Consider the following 18,230-nt stretch of genomic DNA (forward strand, 5'->3'; position numbering starts at 1 on the left):
CATTTACAAAGGAATTTGAAAAGGGTAAAAAAGTTCATTGTTCTGTAGTTAATACCCCACAGTGTGGCCTTGTGTTCTACTTGTCCTTGAAAATGGTTTCAGATCTTTCCTTGGTGCAGTGTATATTGAATAGTAAAATGGACATATGTCACAAAACAGATTTATTCCTGCAAATTTACATACAAAATAAGTGAAAAAATAAACACAGGTTTTGAATGTGCTGGCTTAGGAGTCCAGTGACCAGGACCAGGCCTGGCTTCTTTTTACATTGTTGTGTGACCTCAGGCGTATACCTGTGCCTCTCAAGGCCTAAGGCCCTCTCTGTAAAAGAGGGGGCTACACTAGATGATTTCAACTCAGATATCCTTGGAGACCCTTATTGTTTGCTAATTGTAAATTAGGCTCTTTCTGTAATCCCAGAATAGTAAATAAGAAAGTAAACGATATTCATGTATGATAGAGAATACTTTGTTGTTTTCTTTTTGTTTTTGAGACAGAGTCTCACTCTGTCACTGAGGCTGGAATGCAGTGGCATGATTTTGGCTCACTGAAACCCCTGCCTCCTAGGTTCAAGTGAGTCTCCTACCTCTGCCTTCCATATAGCTGGGATTACAGGCACCCACTACCATGCCCAGCTCATTTTTGTGTTTTTAGTAGAGACCAGGGTTTCACCGTGTTGGCCAGGTTGGTCTCAAACTCCTGACCTCAAGTGATCTGCCTGCTTCAGCCTCCCAAAGTGCTGGGATTACAGGCATGAGCCACTGCACCCAACCTACTTTGTTTGTATTGTAGACTGTTTTATGAAACAAAAGCAAAGACTCAATTTGTAACATGAATCCTCTCCCTCCAGGCTGGAGGCTATTCACCCTCTCCCAACTCATTCATTTGTTTAATATGTTTAGATTTTCATAATCAGTGTTGTGATTTTCAATGAGTGCATAAGTTTCACTTCATTTCATTAAGATCCACTTAGTTTAAGTTTCAACTATGAACCTTAACTGCTAGAACTACCATTTCATTTTGCTCATGAATTTGGGAAGGACTCAGTTATGCAGCCCACCTCTTTCTGGCTGGAGTGGTGGGGGATGGAGAACCCACTTCCAGGATAGTTTCTCCACTTGGGTCCCTGGCACATTGACAGGGCAGCTGGAAGCCTCCTCTGGGCCTCTCCATGTGGTCTTTCAGCATGCTGGTCTGAGGACAGTCACACTTCTAACAAGACATCTCAGGTTTCCCAAAGATGATATTATGAGACAGGAAGAGGAAGCTGCCAATTTCTTAAAGCTCTGGCCAGAAACAGGCACAGTGGCACCTCTGGCATATTCTATCAGTAAAGTTGCTACAGAACCCTCCTAGATTCAAGCAGAGGAAACACAGAGCCCACTCATCAGTGGGAGGAGTGTCAGAGGATTTGTGGCTATTTAAAATCTTCCTCAAAGTAGGCTGCTGTACTGATGTCAGTTTTTATTTATTGAGTGCTTAGTAGGCATAGTAGCTCATTTAATCTTTCGAATAACTGATAGATATCTTCATTAACTTCAATATACAGATGAAGAAACTGAGATACAGAGAGGCCAAACAACTGGCCCAGTGCCCCCAGGAACTGTATGTGAGCTAGGTTTTGAACATAGGCAGTTTGTGCATGAGAAATTGATGAGCTAATTAGGCTGTTATCATAACTTCATGTAATTATTACGGCAATGATAAGGCATGTTACAAGCACTTTGAGAGTAGGTAACCTTTCCATATTCCAGGTAAGCACCCTTCTTGGGTGGGGATGGTCCCAGTTGCTTTTTTGCTGTGGGTTCAGAAAATTGTGCCTATAGGTGAGTTCAAGGGCACCTTCCTCAGGAATCTTTCTCAGTATCTCTAGGCATGAATCTTGCAAATAAGATAAAAATCTTCAGGTGGCCAGGTGCAGTAGCTCACACCTGTAATCCCAGAACTTTGGGAGGCCAAGGTGGGTGGATCACCTGAGGTCAGGAGTTTGAGACCAGCCTGGCCAACGTGGAAAAACCCCGTCTACTGAAATTACAAAGTTAGCCAGGCTTGGTGGTGCACGCCTGTAATCCCAGCTACTCAGGAGGCTGAGACAGGAGTCACTTGAACCTGGGAGGCAGAGATTGCAGTGAGCCAAGATAGCGCCATTGCACTCCCTGGGCAACAAGAGCAAAACTCTGTCTCAAAAAAAAAAAAAAAAAAAAAAAAAGAGGTCTTCAAGCAACACTTAAAAAAAAGTACCAGAAACCCAATATATAACAGATTGACAAAGAAAACAGTTGGAGGTGGCCAGGCGTGGTGGCTCATGCCTGTAAATCCCAGCACTTTGGAAGGCCAAGACAGGCAGATCGCTTGAGGTCAGGAGTTGGAGACCAGCCTGACCAACATGGTGAAACTCTCTCTCTACTAAAAATATAAAAATTAGCTGGGCATTGTGGCAGGCACCTACTTTGGAGACTGAGGCAGGAGAATCACTTGAACCTGGGAAGTGGAAGTTGCATTGAGCCGAGATCGAACCATTGCACTCCAGCCTGGGGTGACAGAGATGCCATCTCAAAAAAAAAAAAAAAAAAAGGGAAAGAAAAAGTAAAACAGTTGGAGGGAATTTCAGAGAGAATACAAGTTACACTGGTGCTCCTGTCCACAGTCTCCTATGGACATGTTACAGGTGGCACAGCTAACAAAGCCTGTTCTGGGTGGAACATGTGTTTCAGCCCCTGATGGCTATTACCTGGTTAGTGAGAGGATATCTCCTTCCAGCATCTGTTAATTGAGTGACAGACACTATATTGCCCCACAGGAACAATGGAATGTTTGGGTGCCATGGAAATCGGTACCAAGGCAATCTTACCAGGCACTCAGGTCTAGCCTTTGTACATGTAGCCCACTTTTATCTTGCCTAAACTTCAGACTGATTACTTTTTTTAAACCAGATATTCAGACTGAGTTAAACATCTTTAATCCACAATCCCCTAACAATCAGAGAGGAAGCTGCCCTACCCAATAGCAAGGCTGCTTGACACTTCCAGGAACCAAACTCAGTCCTCCCAGGCAAGGCACACCTTCAGTGCTACCTTATCCCTTTAGATTTCCCTGACTTTTCTGGGAAAACGAACTACCCTCCGATCTGTATTCAGTGCATTCCTCTAGAATAACTTACTGAGTACTTACTATGCCACTCCCTTTCTGCAGAATACTTTTGGGAATCAACTCATCTAATTTGTACAGAACCATGGAGTGTTTTCCCATCCACATTAGAGCTGATGAAAACTTGAAGAGGTTATGTAACCTGCTAAAAATCACACAGGTTGTCCTGTCTGCCTCCAAAATCCACAAATTGGACCACACAGCCCTGTTGCCTCCCACTGATCACAGGGGCTATATGTATCTGTCCCCATGTCCAGTTCCCCATCAGCTCGTAAACTCCATTTGGGCTGGGGCTGGTGCTGAACAAGGCTCCCAGGACATAGTATATTCTCAGTAAATGCTTGAATCAAGTTTATTAAGGTTGAAGGCATCTCCAGGGCTCTGTGAGCCCAAGGATCCTGACTCAAAGTTGGTATATCTCACACACCTGCTACTCTAGGAAGCATAATGACCTAGGGTTCCTGCTGTAGTTTGAAATCCATTGCTGTGCTTGTAATAAGGGCCGTGCTTCCACAGATGGCTTCTCATCCATGACTGAATGTCGGGGGGGATAATAAAGCAGACACATGCCTGGGAAAGGGGACACTCTAGGTCAGTGGCCCACTTCAGCTCAAAGGCTCCCAAATGCTTTGCCAAACATTCATTAGGCACATGTGGTAGGTAGGATGTTCCCACTTAACCTTTGATCTTGATCTCCTTCACTGCGGTTAGACCTGCAGTGTGGTTTGACAGTTTCCCAGCCACCCCTGGCTCCAAAATCTCTATTTCCTTTCACAGAGGTGCTTTCTCTGGTAAAATTCTTGTATGTTTAACCCTGTCTTGACATCTGCTTTTTGGAGGACCCAGACTAACAGAGTTGATGTTTTAATTTTGTATTCATTTGCATATCATTAACGACTTTACTTCTGTTCACTCTGATGACCATGTAGATTAGGGAAGTGAATGGCATGGCAGCAATGCCCTCTTCTCAGATGCCTTTCAGGAGTGCTACCCACATACTGGGCAGTGTGCCAAGTCCTTTGGATGTAGTCTTCCCTTCATTCTCCAACAGTCCTGTGAGATCGATAGGATGACTTTCCTATTATCCTATGATAGGTTATCCTACTGATGACTAGCCTATCATTTCATAGATAGGCTAGTCTATGACATCGGAGGCTCAGGGAGGTTAAATTATTTGCCCAAAGATCACACGGCCAAAAAGTGACAGAGTTCAGATTCTAGACTGTTTATCATTTCATTTAATTTTTCCCGTAAACATAGTGGAAAATACAACCAAGAATAAGTAAAGCTAGGCTGGCTCACACCTATAATTCCAGCACTTTGGGAGGCTGACGCAGGCAGATCACCTGAGGTCAGGAGTTCAAGACCAGCCTGGCCAACATGGTGAAACCCTGTCTCTACTAAGAATACAAAAAAAATTAGTCAGACGTGGTGGTAGGCACCTGTGATCCCAGCTACTCAGGAGGCTGAGGCAACAGAATCGCTTGAACCCGGAAGTTGGAGATTACAGTGAGTGGAGATCACACCACTGCACTCCAGCCTGGGCGACACAGTAGGACTCCGTCTCAAAAACAAAAACAAGAAAAAAAGAAAAGCTAACACTGCATGCTTACGGAGTTTCGCTCTTGTTACCCAGGCTGGAGTGCAATGGCATGATCTCGGCTCACCACAACCTCCGCCTCCTGGGTTCAGGCAATTCTCCTGCCTCAGCCTCCTGTTCCCATGTATTTTTTCATTAATTCCCACAACAACCCCTTGAGGGGAGGTATGATTGTCCTCATTTCACAGACAAGAAAACTAGGGTGGGGAGAAATTAGATTTGCCCAGGGTCACCCAGCTAAGGAGTGGCAGAGCCAGAATTCCTGCTGGGACCAGTTGGCTCCAAGAGCCCACGTACTCCCTCCTTCTTGCCTCTCACTAATGACAGTACTGTCTCAGCCATTCAGAAAGGTGCTTTACCTTAGTTGATATTCATGTGGTTTTGTTTGCATCCATTGCTATTCATGAAGGGAATTATAACTCAGGAAAACCGACCTTTTTTACTTTCGATTCAACTCCAGACACAGGTCTAGTCTTGTTTCTGAACCCTCTGCTTTTCCATTGATTTGAATACATAAAAAATTTAATAGCCTATGTATCCAATGCCTTATAATTGAACACTAAGAAGCCATCAAGCATCATATTTATTGTATTTTATATTTATACACAATGTGTTGACACAGAAATTTACAGCAAGTAAAAAATTACAAACTTGACCTATGACTCCATTTAAAAATGTGACTCATATTCATAGTTACAGATTTGGAAAATATAAAACCAGCTTGTGTTAATGATCTCTTAGTGGTAAGTTTACAGGTGGTTTTGTTTAAAGTATCATAGCAATTTTGCTCTCCTAAAAATCCTCTGTTCTTTGCCTGTTCCTTTCCTCCCTTATAACCCTTGGCGACTGCTGATCTTTTTACTGTCCCCATAGTTTTATCTTTTCCAGTATGCCATATTAAATTTCCAGGAGTAGGATTGCTGGATCATGTGGTTTAAGTATGTTTAGTTTTGTAAGAAACTGCCAAAATGTTTTCCAAAGTGGCTGAGCCATTTTGCATTCCCACCAATAATCAATGAGTTCCTCCAAGCCGGGCACAGTGGGTCATGTCTGTAATTTCAGCACTTTGGGAGGCTGAGGCTGGTGGATCACTTGAGGTCCTGAGTTTGAGACCAGCCTGGCCAACATGATAAAACCCCGTCTCTACTGAAAATACAAAAATTAGCTGGGTAGGGTGGTGGTGCATGCCCGTAATCCCAGCTATTCAGGAGGCTGAGGTAGGAGAATCACTTGAACCTGGGAGGTAGAGACTGCAGTGAGTTGAGATCATGCCACTGCACTCCAGTGTGGGCAACAGAGCTACACTATGTCTCAAAAAAAGGAAAAAAAAGAAGAAAAATAAAGAAAAAAAGACCTCCTCCACATCCACACTAGCATTTGTTGTTGTCAGTATTTGGAATTTCAACCATTCTAATTGGTGTGTTGTGGTATCTCATTTTGTGTCTCTGATGGGATATGATATGGACCATTTTTTTCATATGCTTATCTTCCACTTTTATCTTCTTTGGTGAGATGCCTGTTAAGGGTTTTGGTCCCATTTTAAAAGTTGATTGTGTTCTTATTCATGAGTTTTAAGGGTTGTCTATATTGGATAATATTTATCTGTCTTTTGAATTTTTTTCCTCTAAGTCCATGGCTTCCCTTTTCATTCTATGACAATGTCTTTCACAGAGTGGAAATTATAAAATTGTAATGAAGGCTAGCTTATCATTTTTTTTTATGGGTGGTGCCTTTGGTTTTATATCAAAAAAGTCATTGCCAAACCCAAGGTCTGATAGATTTTCTCCTAAGAGTTTTGTAGTTTTGCATTTTACATTTAGGTCTGTGATCCATTTTGTGAATTCTTTTTTTTTTTTGAGATGGAGTTTCGCTCTTGTTACCCAGGCTGGAGTGCAATGGCGCGATCTCGGCTCACCGCAACCTCCGCCTCCTGGGTTCAGGCAATTCTCCTGCCTCAGCCTCCTGAGTAGCTGGGATTACAGGCATGCGCCACCACGCCCAGCTAATGTTTTGTATTTTTAGTAGAGGCGGGGTTTCACCATGTTGACCAGGATGGTCTCGATCTCTTGACCTTGTGATCCACCCGCCTCGGCCTCCCAAAGTGCTGGGATTACAGGCTTGAGCCACCGCGCCTGGCCATTTTGTGAATTCGTAGGAAGGATGTAAGATCTGTGTTTACACTCATTTTTTTGCATGTGGATGTCTTAGTTATTCCAGCACCATTTGTTGAAAATACTGTCTTCACTCTGTCACATTGCCTTCGCTCCTTTGTCAAAGATCAGTTAACTATATGTGGGTCTATTTCTGGGTTCTCTATTTGTTCCACTGCTCTGTCCATTCTTTGACCAATACCACACTGTCTTGATTACTGTAGTTTTTATAGTATGGGTAGTATAAGTCTTCTGATTTTGTTTCCTTCAATATTGTGTTTGCTATTCTTGGCTTTTGCCTTGCCATATAAACTTATTATTTTTTTGAGATAGAGTCTTGCTCTGTCACCAGGCTGGAGTGCAGTGGCATGATCTTGGCTCACTGCAACCTCTGACTCCCTGGTTCAAGCAATTCTCCTGCCTTGGCCCCTTGAGTAGCTGGGATTACAAGCATGGACCACCACACCCAGCTAATTTTTGTATTTTTAGTAGGGACAAGGTTTCACCATGTTGGCCAGGATGGTCTCCATCTCCTGACCTCATGGTCTGCCTGCCTTGGCCTCCCAAAGTGCTGGGATTATAGGCATGAGCCACCATGTCAGGCTTCCATATAAACTTTCAAATCAGTTTGTTGATACTGACAGAATAACTTGCTGGAATTTTAAGATTGCACTTAATCCATAAAGTTAGGAAGAACTGACATCTTAATAGTAGAGTCTTCTTCTTCATGAATGGGCTGCCTCTGCATTTTTTTTCCTTTGATTTCTTCCAGTGGGGTTTTGGAGTTTTCTTCATATAGACCTTATACATTTTTACAAGTTTTATATCTAAGTACTTCATATGTTGGGTACAAATGTAAATAGTCTTGTGTTTTAAATGTCAAATTCCACTGTTCACTGCTGGCATATGAGAAAGTAATTGATTTTTGTATATGAACCTTGTATCTTGCAGTACTGGTATAATCACTTATTAGTTCCTGCTTTTAAAATTCATTCTGATTTTCTACATAAATGGTCATGTCATTTGTGAAAAAGTTTTAATTCTTCCTTTCTAACCTGCATACTTACTTCCTTTTCTTGTCTTATTGCATTAGCTAAAACTTCCAGTATGATATTGAAGTAGATGCTGTTTATCCAACTGAGGAAGTTCCTGTGTTCTTATTTTACTGATAATTTTTTTTCTCATGATTGTGGTGTATCTTGCTAGTATTTTGATTTGATGAGAATTACCACATCTATGGTCATGAGAAATATTGGCTTTTTTGGCTAATTTTTTTTTTTTTTTTTTTTCAGGTAGAGTTTTGCTCTTGTAGCCCAGGCTGGAGGGTAATGGTGTGATCTTGGCTCACCACAACCTCCACCTCCTGGGTTCAAGCAGTTCTCATGCCTCAGCCTCCCAAGTAGCTGGGATTACAGGCATGCACCAGCATACCCGACTAATTTTTATATTATTGGTAGAGATAGGGTTTCTCCATGTTGGTCAGGCTGGTCTCAAACTCCCAACCTCAGATGATCTGCCTGCCTCAGCCTCCAAAAGTGTGGGATTACAGGCGTGAGCCACCACGCCCGGACTGCAGTCTTCTTATAATCTTTGGTTTTGAAATTGAGGTAATCCTGGCCTCCTTGACTGAATTAGGATATATTCTTTCTGTGTCTATCTCTGGAAAAGACTGTAGAGAATTGGTATAATTTCTCCCTAAGTATTCAGTAGAATTCACCAGTGAATCCATCTTGGTCTGGTACTTTCTGTTTTGGAAGGTTACTATTGATTCAGTTTCTTTAATAGATACAGGTCCATTCAGATATAGGTCTATTTCTTCTTGTCTAAGTTTTGGTAAATTGGCTTTCAAGGTCCATCTAGGATATCAAATTTGTTGGCATGAACTTGTTCATGATATTCCTTTATTATCCTTTTAATGTCCATTGACTCTGTATTGAAGTTTATTCTCACTTCTGATATTAGTTGTGTCCTTTTTTTCCCCCTGGTAATTAGAAGCTTTAAAAACCACAGCGCTTTTTTTTTTTTTTTTTTTTTTTTTGAGTGCAGTTTTGCTTTTTTTGCCCAGGCTGGAGTGCAGTGGCACGATCTAGGCTCACTGCAGCCTCCGCCTCCCAAATTCAAGTAGTTCTGCCTCAGCTTCCAGAGTAGCTGGGATTATAGGCACTTGCCACCAAGCCTGGGTAATGTTTGTATTTTCAGTAGATATGGGGTTTCACCATGTTGGCCAGGCTGGTCTCCAACTCTGAACCTCAGGTTATCTGCCTGCCTTGGCTTCCCAAAGTGCTGGGATTACAGGTGGGAGCCACTGCGCCTGGCCATGTCCTTTTTTATTTTTTTCTTAGGTTGGCTAGAGTTTTACTCATGTTATTAATCTTTTTTAAAACATCAACTTTTGGCTGAGTTCCTTGACTGAAATTCTTTTTCAATTTAACTGATTTCTTTCTACTCTTAATTCTTGTCTTCTGCTTACTTTGAATTTGTTTTTCTTTCTCTAGTTTCCTAACGTGAACACATACATGACTGATTTTAGATTTTTTTTTTTTTTTTTTTTTTTTTTTTTTGAGATGGAGTTTCACTCTTGTTGTCCAGGATGGAGGGCAATGGAGTGATGTTGGCTCACTGAAACCTCTGCCTCCTGGGTTCAAGTGATTCTCCTGCATCAGCCTCCTGAGTAGCTGGGATTACAGGTGCTCACCACCAGGCCTGGCTAACTTTTCTATTTTTAGTAGAGATGAGGTTTTGCCATGTTGGCCAGGCTAGTCTTGATGTTCATTAGATTCAGCTGGTTGATGTTGATGGTGTTAAATTCAACTATGTCCTTATTGATTTTCTGTCAATTAATGCTTGCTAGAGTCTGTCAATTTCTGCTTACTAGTTCTGTCCATTAGTGATAGAGGAGTGTTGAAGTCTCCAACTATGATACTGGATTCATCTATTTCTCATTACAGTTCTACTGGTTTTGCCTCACATACTCTGTTAAGTGCATTGGTCAAATAATTTGTTGAGAATGAGGTTTTCAAAGAGTTCTTTGTTTTGTTTCGTCTGGTGGCTACTAGGCTGCAACAGGAATGTGGGCTGTAGTTAGTTTACTACAGCTGGACAGTGAGAAATGCAACTAATCCAAGTTAAAACGTGACCAAGGCTGGTGAGATTCAAGAGTTTTTCTTGAATAAATGCTCCTGAGGTTGCTGACAGCCCTTAATTTTCAGACTTCTGTTCCAGTCAAGTCAGAAAATTTGCCAGTTTTATCACAGCTATTAATGAGCTAATTTTTGAAGTCATTATTCTGCCATTTTCACTGACATTTAGCAAAAGCTTTTTGACCATTTGGGCTTTAAAGATGAAAATTTATGTTGGTTTCCATAATGGGATTAAAAAAAGGTGAAAATTTATTTTTTCTTAAAGGTAAAGAGAAACACTAAGATTAAATTACTATTTTTTCAATGAAAACACATGGACACAAAGGGGGAACAGACACTAGGGCCTACTTGAGGGTTGGAGGGTGGCAGGAGGAACATGTTCAGAAAACCACCTATTGGGTACCACGTTTATTGCCTGGGTGATGAAATAATCTGTACACTAACCCCTCATGGCCTGAAGTTTACTTACATAACAAACCTGCACATGTTCTCTCGAACCTAAAATGTTTTTTAAAAATTAGTTTCCAATTAAGGAAATACTACTTCAGCCTGTATTATAATTCTCATTAAGATGGTAGACGGGTTAAGAGTCATAGGGGAAAGGGAAATGAGACAACCACAAGGAAATGAGAAGTAATACAAAAAGAGGGATGAAGCAGAGAGATGGACACCTTTTAAGTACTGGAGAGGGAGAGATGGAGAACTGATTTAGAATGGAGAGCACTATATATCAGCATTTTTTCTTTATCTTAAAAGTAGTCACCAGCCAAGCTTTCTTATATTTTTTCAGATTAGGATGTGCTTTGGAAGGGATGAGCACAGTGACAGACCGAAGAAGGGTCTGGTGCTACATTTTTCTGGAGACTGGAGTAGGGCAAGAGGTTGTTCTAACTTTGGAAAAGAGCAGATCCTACAACCAGACAATCAGTAGCACTGCCAAGCAAGAACTTTCTAACTCAAAATACATGTTTGCTGTCCAGTTTTGTATCTGGACTACCTACACTTTAAGGGTACCACAAAATGGGAAGGCATAGGAATAAAGGAAAGGCTACCAAGCATACCCATTGAAAAACTGAAAACAGCAACAAATCTGTTGGCATCATTTTTAGCAAACTGGGGAAATGGAACCCAAACTGTTCTCCTCCAAAAGGCAGCGAATACTGCCTCATCCCAGAGGTAGGGCTTTGCCACCTGATTTGTCATGGCCAGTGGAGTGTTGGCAGATGTGATGCACGCAGAAGGCACTAACCATACTTGTGTGGATCATAGAAACCACTTCTTTTGTGGTTTTTTTTTTGAGATGGAGTTTCGCTCGTTACCCAGGCTGGAGTGCAATGGTGTGATCTCGGCTCACCACAACCTCCGCCTCCTGGGTTCAGGCAATTCTCTTGCCTCAGCCTCCTGAGTAGCTGGGATTACAGGCGTGGGCCACCATGCCCAGCTAATTTTTTGTATTTTTAGTAGAGACGAAGGTTCACCATGTTGACCAGGATGGTCTTGATCTCTTGACCTCGTGATCCACCCGCCTTGGCCTCCCAAAGTGTTGGGATTACAGGCGTGAGCCACCGCGCCCCGCCACTTCTTGTGTTTCTATGATCAGTGTGGAAACTTCTGTATAACTTTTGTATTTCAGCCCAGGCCCAAGGATGAACATAGATGGAGCAGGTGGAAGTACAACTTATAGCAGATACAAAAGCCCATCCAGAGACATAGCTTGAAGCAGTCACCCAAATAAGCTACGTGAGCCAATCTGCAGAGGTATGAGTAAGAATATTTTTCTTTTTTTTTTTTTTGCAATGGTGCTATCTCGACTCACTGCAACCTCCGCTTCCTGGGTTCAGGCAATTCTCCTGCCTCAACCTCCTGAGTAGCTGGGATTACAGGCACGCACCACCATGCCCAGCTAATGTGTTGTATTTTTAGTAGAGATGGGGTTTCACCATGTTGACCAGGATGGTCTTGATCTCTTGACCTTGTGATCCACCCACCTCAGCCTCCCAGAGTGCTGGGATTAAAGGCTTGAGCCACTGTGCCCGGCAAGAATATTTCAAGCAACTGAGATTTGGGGTGGCTAGGTGGCAACAGCAACTGAAATATAAGTAGATGTCATTCTTTTAGGATCCACTTCTGAGAGCAAACTATGTCACCTCCCCCTTTACCGCTCGCTGTATGCCGAGAAGGTATCTTCTGCAGACAGATATACATGTTTCTTCTAAAAATAGCCTAGGAGAATAAAACTGAGGGAAACTTACGTAATGTAGTGTTCAGTGTGTGTCTCAACTTCAAAATCAACAATTTATACAAAGACCAGAAAGCATGTCAGCAGTCATTAGGGGATAAGAGCACTATGAACATGACTGGCTGGATTTGAATCTAGGCTTCACAAATTACCAGCCAGGTCACCTTGGGCAAATGCCACGTCATTTCCCTCTCTTTCCTCATCTTTTAAATGGTGCTATAAATAACTAGTACCTACCACATAGAACAGTTGTGTGTATTAAAAGATAATTTATTTCAAGTACTTACAACCTTGGCTGGTACATGATAAATGATGTATAGGCATTTTCTATTATTACCTGCATAAAGAGCATTTTGAGAAAGGTTATTAAAGCCCTCTTAATCTGTTCCTCCAATCACCTATTTATATCTATTTGTTATCATTTCTGTTGTCTAATCTTGTACATGTTTCCAATTAGCTCCTTTGTATATTTTCATCATCTTTCTATGCTCAGGATTGCTAAGTGCAGATACCTACTCTATCCCAAAGCACCCCTCCACCAACTATTTTAAGAACTGCTGATTTTGTTCGTTTCACATAGGATATCTGTGTCCCCTTCTCCATCTGTTCAAATCATATCTGATTCTCAGTGTTTAGACCTAGTCTTCCATGATGCCTGTTCTGATCTTCCCTCCCAATGTGGTCTCATTTTGTACCTTTTAGCAATTCATCTCTACCTCAATTACACTTTTATTATTTCTACTTATACCTTTCCACAATAAAATTGAAATTTCCTGAAGGACAAGATCACAATTTTTTGGTTTTCTGCCCATTCCCACTCCCAAGTACACAGCAGGCAAGCAGTATCTGTTGAATAAATATATTTCAAAATCCCATATAGATGGGTTCATTTAAAGTCTAAAACAGCTTTACTAAAATGTCATTTTTTTTTAAATTAAAAAAAGGAAAAAACTTGTCACGATTCATGCTAGACAGTTTAAGGGAAAAGAATTTTGCATGTAAAAGAGGCAGACACTTAATTTATTGCATTAAAAAAAACTTTATTTCTTTTAAAAGGTCCAATATAAGCCAAATTAACCCCCAAATTTATAGCTACACTTAGAGATCTCCTGAACTAAATGGCACTGAGTTGAGTGTCTTGTTAAAGGAGGTCATTTGCTATTACCACCATTTCCCCCAAAGTAGTTCTAGAGCTGGTACTGTATAATACACATCAGATATTTCAGATGCCATCTTTCATGCAGAATTTAAACTAAGCAAACAGGCTTTTCTACTCTGTGTGAGGATAAGAAACACTACAGAACAGGGCCTGAATGCTTTAGACATACAAGGTGTAACCATAAAGGAAATTTCTACCGTTCCATGTTCGTTCATTGAAGCAGTATATGTACTTATTCCAACAATACTGGTGGTGGTCAGATACCATTTGAGACAGTACTTTGGGGTTTCCCTTCATTGGGTGCAGACCAAAGGAAGTGGTTAAGTTGTGGGGGGTGGGCGACAACTCTCACAGATGGACTACAAAAATAATGAAAAAGATTTTAGTGGGCTGGCATTCACAAGAACTACCTCAGTGTTTTTGGTAACAGCATCATTTATATATAAAGTGATGCAGGATAGAAGTTCTGGTGTATGTGATAAAAACAGCTTGTCACTTTATAGCTACACCTTGGATTTCATTAGATGTGGCAAATCTAATAGTGTGTCAAATGAGTCCTTCTGGAAATCACTTCAGCAGAGAAGTCAAACAGCCTGTAAAAGAGAAGACATGGCAGAATGTGCGTGATTCATCCTTCCAACATTCTCAGGGTTCTCATGGAGGACAGACCCAGGCCCAAAGACAGAAGTTACCAGGAGAGAGGCTTCAACTCCATCTAAGGAAGACCTTTCTAATAGTTAGAGCTGCTCAACAACTGAATGGACTGCTTGGTGAGGTAGAGTCACTTGGAAGTGTTCAAGGTGGAAAGATCACCCTTGTAGAAGGGACTCCTGCATTTGTTAAGAGGTTAGAGAGTGGATGAACCTCAGGTCTCTTTCAATTCTGAGATTCTAGAAAATTCCCTCAGGGAATTCAGAAGAGAATTCCTAAAAGGAAAGAGAAAGCACACATATGTATACTTTTAGAATCTGCTTGAATTTTTTTTTTAAAAAAGGTACAATAGAAAATGTAGTCCACTATCATTAAAATGCATATATTTACCTTCCTACTACTAATAATCAGGAAGGGTTTATTATGACTTCTTTATATTATAAAGAAAAGACGGGGGTTTGGTTTATAATTTCTGTGAATATTTTAGAAAAATGCTTAAAATCTAGTAGTCAATGCCCTAGAAACTTTATAGGTTTGTAGATAATATGCACAGATACAAATACATTATTCATTAAATACAACTCACATCTGTTTTATTATACTCTAAAATATACAGGAATCTTGATGTACTGAAAGAGTGCAAGTAAATACAGTATTCAAGCAGTCACTATTTCTATGTACATGCTCGTTAATTCTTCAAAAAACCCACAAAATTATCAAATAGATCAAAATACTATTCTGTGTTTTCACAATTTATATTCAGAAAAACCAGCTGATAATTTACAATGTCATATAAGTTTCCAGTTTCACAATACAAAAAGGATAAAATGAAATTGGGTATCATTTTGTTGCAATTTATAGAATTTTACCCATACCTGTAAGACCCTCAATGTGTATGAAATCATTTTCACTGGGAAAGTGACAGAGTAATTGTCAACCACAGAAATTGTTACTTAAAAGCGGAAATATCAGCCTTCTCTCTCTTTCGCTATTTGAAAGGTAGTCTTCAATTTGGCAGGCAATTGCTTCTCTCACCAAATAGTAACTGGTTACAAACATGCTACCTTAAATATGAATAGGACCTAAGGTTTTAGTATTTTAAATCTTGCCCAGTACAGAAGTGCTTTCCAAGAGACTTAGTGATGTTTAACTTATGAACAACAAGAGATGACTTTCCTTTTGATTATTCACCTTTTCAAAACTCATAGATCAGAATAAACAAAAAAATCTCCCAAGCCATGGTGGGGACACAAAAGTAATATAAGTGACTAAGGTGTGCCTTTCAAAGTAGAGAGGTTGAAGACTCCAGGCCCCAGGACCACTACTATAGTTGCAATAGGGTGAAATAATCTACTTTGGATTTCATGAACTTTTTTTCCTAGGAAATTCTTTACATTTTTAAACAAAAATAGTACTATTTTAAACCCAAACCATTCAACACAGGGCAAGAGCCTGACCCCAATCCATCTCAATGTCTGTCACAAGTATTTTCACCCGTACTGCACCCAGTCAGCTGGTTTTTAGTTCTAATAGTATAAAAGTTGGAAATTTGAAATTTTTATGTTAAAGAAAAAAATGTAAAAATACATCTGCTTTCTCTCATGGTTTAATACAGCACTGGAAGGCTTTCAGATGTTTTCTTAAAAACAAAAACAAAAAACCCAATATTTAAAATCAAATCTCAGCTTCATTTCCAGAAATATTGCAGTTTGGTTTAGGTAATGTTTCATTTCATCTATTCCAGTTTCCAGAAAACGGCATTTTATTTAAAAAACCTTTCCGTTATTTGGTCCTTTTGCAATTTGCTGTGCACATAATGCCTACTGTACCAAACTTTTATTGCCTTTAAATTTAGTTGTAATTTTATTGATAAAATTTAAATCTAGTGTCATTATTTCTTCTGTTACAATAGTGTTGCTTGTGTAAGCAGGTTAGAGTGCACAGTGTCCCCAATTATTCCTGGCACTGCAAAACCGAATTAAACAATTCCACAAAGAATTCTGACATCAGTGTGTTTTCCTCAGTCAAGTCTATTTCAAGATTCTAGAAGTTCCTTTTGTAAAACTTGCCTTTAAAACTCTTCCTCCTTAATGTCATCACATCTCTTAACATTGGCTCACTGTGCGATCTTTCTTCTTAGGTTGAATTTGTACGTGAATATGAAAGTGCCTTTTTTTCCTGAAAAAGCACAGTTTGAAGCTTTAGTGTGAGAACTCCCTTCTCCTCAGCCTCTCAGTAGGTCTCAGAATCGGAGTCGTTGAGCTCATCCACGTCAGTGTATAAGTACTCCTGTTCCCCGCCAATGTTATTGAAACTGCAGTAGGAGCTAGGTTCATTCCTCATGATGGGCAAAGCTTCAAAGCTGACTGTTTTTGAGGTGTTGGTATAACGGTTAATGGCATTGAATGTCAAAGATGATAAAGGACTACTTGATGAGACAGGCATCATGGTGGCCAAAATGAGAGCCAGGCAATCAGCCACATCCTTATTGGGAGCACAGGCCAAAGCTGGGGTATAGCCTAGAATTAAAGATAAAATTAAAAAATTAAGCATCCTGAGACGTATTACACTAAAGATAAGGAAATAAGTCTAAAGTACTTCAACTTTGGATATATTTTACATTACTTAGCTTATAATAAATTGCTGTAACCAGGATGATTTGCAAATTTCTAATAAGTAGAAAAAAAATAGCCATAGAAACCTAGGGTGGAAGGAGACGTTATGGAATAGATAACAGAGGGGGAAACAGGCCCAGAAAAGAATGTTTTTCCCAGGATCTCACAACTTAACCATATCCATCTGAATTCACACAAGAAACTGGGCTAGAATAAGAAAAACATCACAGATCAGTGAATCTTCTTTCAGGATGGTAAGCAGAGATTTACTGTTAATTTGTAGTTACGTCAGTGTCAAGATAAGAAAAAAAACTAATTTGTAGTTATGTAAGTAAGCTTTTAGATGCTAAGAAATCGAAATGCGTACACTTCATGAATAAAACAGGGCAGATGCTCAAAAATATGTGTTGAATGAATGACACTGGTTGTCAATTTAACTTTTGTTTTGGGGTCATAATCTCTTGAAAAACAGTAGATAAACTGTACAGATGAACTAAATCAAAACAAGTATTTCCTTTGTAAATATAATTTTTTTTTTTTTTTGAGACGGAGTTTCGCTCTTGTTACCCAGGCTGGAGTGCAATGGCGCGATCTCGGCTCACCGCAACCTCCGCCTCCTGGGCTCAGGCAATTCTCCTGCCTCAGCCTCCTGGGTAGCTGGGATTACAGGCACGCGCCACCATGCCCAGCTAATGTTTTGTATTTTTAGTAGAGACGGGGTTTCACCATGTTGACCAGGTTGGTCTCGATCTCTCGACCTTGTGATCCACCCGCCTCGGCCTCCCAAAGTGCTGGGATTACAGGCTTCAGCCACTGCGCCCGGCCAATATTCTTTTTTTAAGTGGAAGACAATTGACCTTAGGCATAAAGTCCCACCAAATGTCAACATGGCAAACTAAGGAGGAAACATTTGGCACCTCGGTTGGTACAAGACTCAGTCTTGAGGATGAAGTGGGAGAGAAGTGAATATATAGTATGATGCCAAGGTTCACTTATACCATATGGAACTTTAATGGTTTATCACAAAGCATACATTTGTATAACCACCATACAGGTTAAGAAAGAGAACACTACCAGCATACCAGGCTTCCACATATCCTCTACTCAATCATTACTTTTCTTCTTCCACAATGGTAACCACTACCCTAACTTACGGAGTAGTTATTTCCTGGCTTTCAATCTGGAGTCATAAACACTACAGTTTCATTTTCTTTTTTTCTTTTTTTGAGACCAAGTCTTGCTTGGTCACACAGGCTGGAGTGCAGTGGTATGAACTTGGATCACTGCAACCTCTACTCCCTGGGCTCAAGTGATTCTCCTGCCTCAGCCTCCTTACTAGCTGGGGTCACAGGTGTGTGCCAAAACACTCAGCTAATTTTTTATATTCTCAGTAGAGATGAGGTTTCACTATGTTGGCCAGGCTGGTCTTGACCTCCTGGCCTCAAGTCATCTGCCCACCTTGGCCACCCAAAGTGCTGAGATTACAGGTGTGAGCCCACCTTACCCAGCCTACAGTTTAGACTTTTTAA

At 40.6% G+C, this 18,230-nt stretch overlaps 1 protein-coding gene across 15 annotated transcripts in view; it reads right to left on the reverse strand.

Moving 5' to 3' along the window:
- Positions 1-14,648: 14,648 nt before the first annotated feature.
- Positions 14,649-18,230, reverse strand: part of ANKRD28 (ankyrin repeat domain 28) — a 196,565-nt gene continuing 192,983 nt past the window's right edge. For all 15 annotated transcript variants that reach the window (XM_039480233.2, XM_039480234.2, XM_074405664.1 and 12 more), the window contains one exon: positions 14,649-16,605. In XM_039480233.2, coding sequence (XP_039336167.2) covers positions 16,319-16,605 — 287 coding nt within the window. In that variant the 3' untranslated portion in view covers positions 14,649-16,318. The remainder of the gene's footprint in view (positions 16,606-18,230) is intronic.

Source organism: Saimiri boliviensis, chromosome 9 (genome assembly GCF_048565385.1).
Source record: "Saimiri boliviensis isolate mSaiBol1 chromosome 9, mSaiBol1.pri, whole genome shotgun sequence".
In the NCBI taxonomy this organism is placed as follows: domain Eukaryota; kingdom Metazoa; phylum Chordata; class Mammalia; order Primates; family Cebidae; genus Saimiri; species Saimiri boliviensis.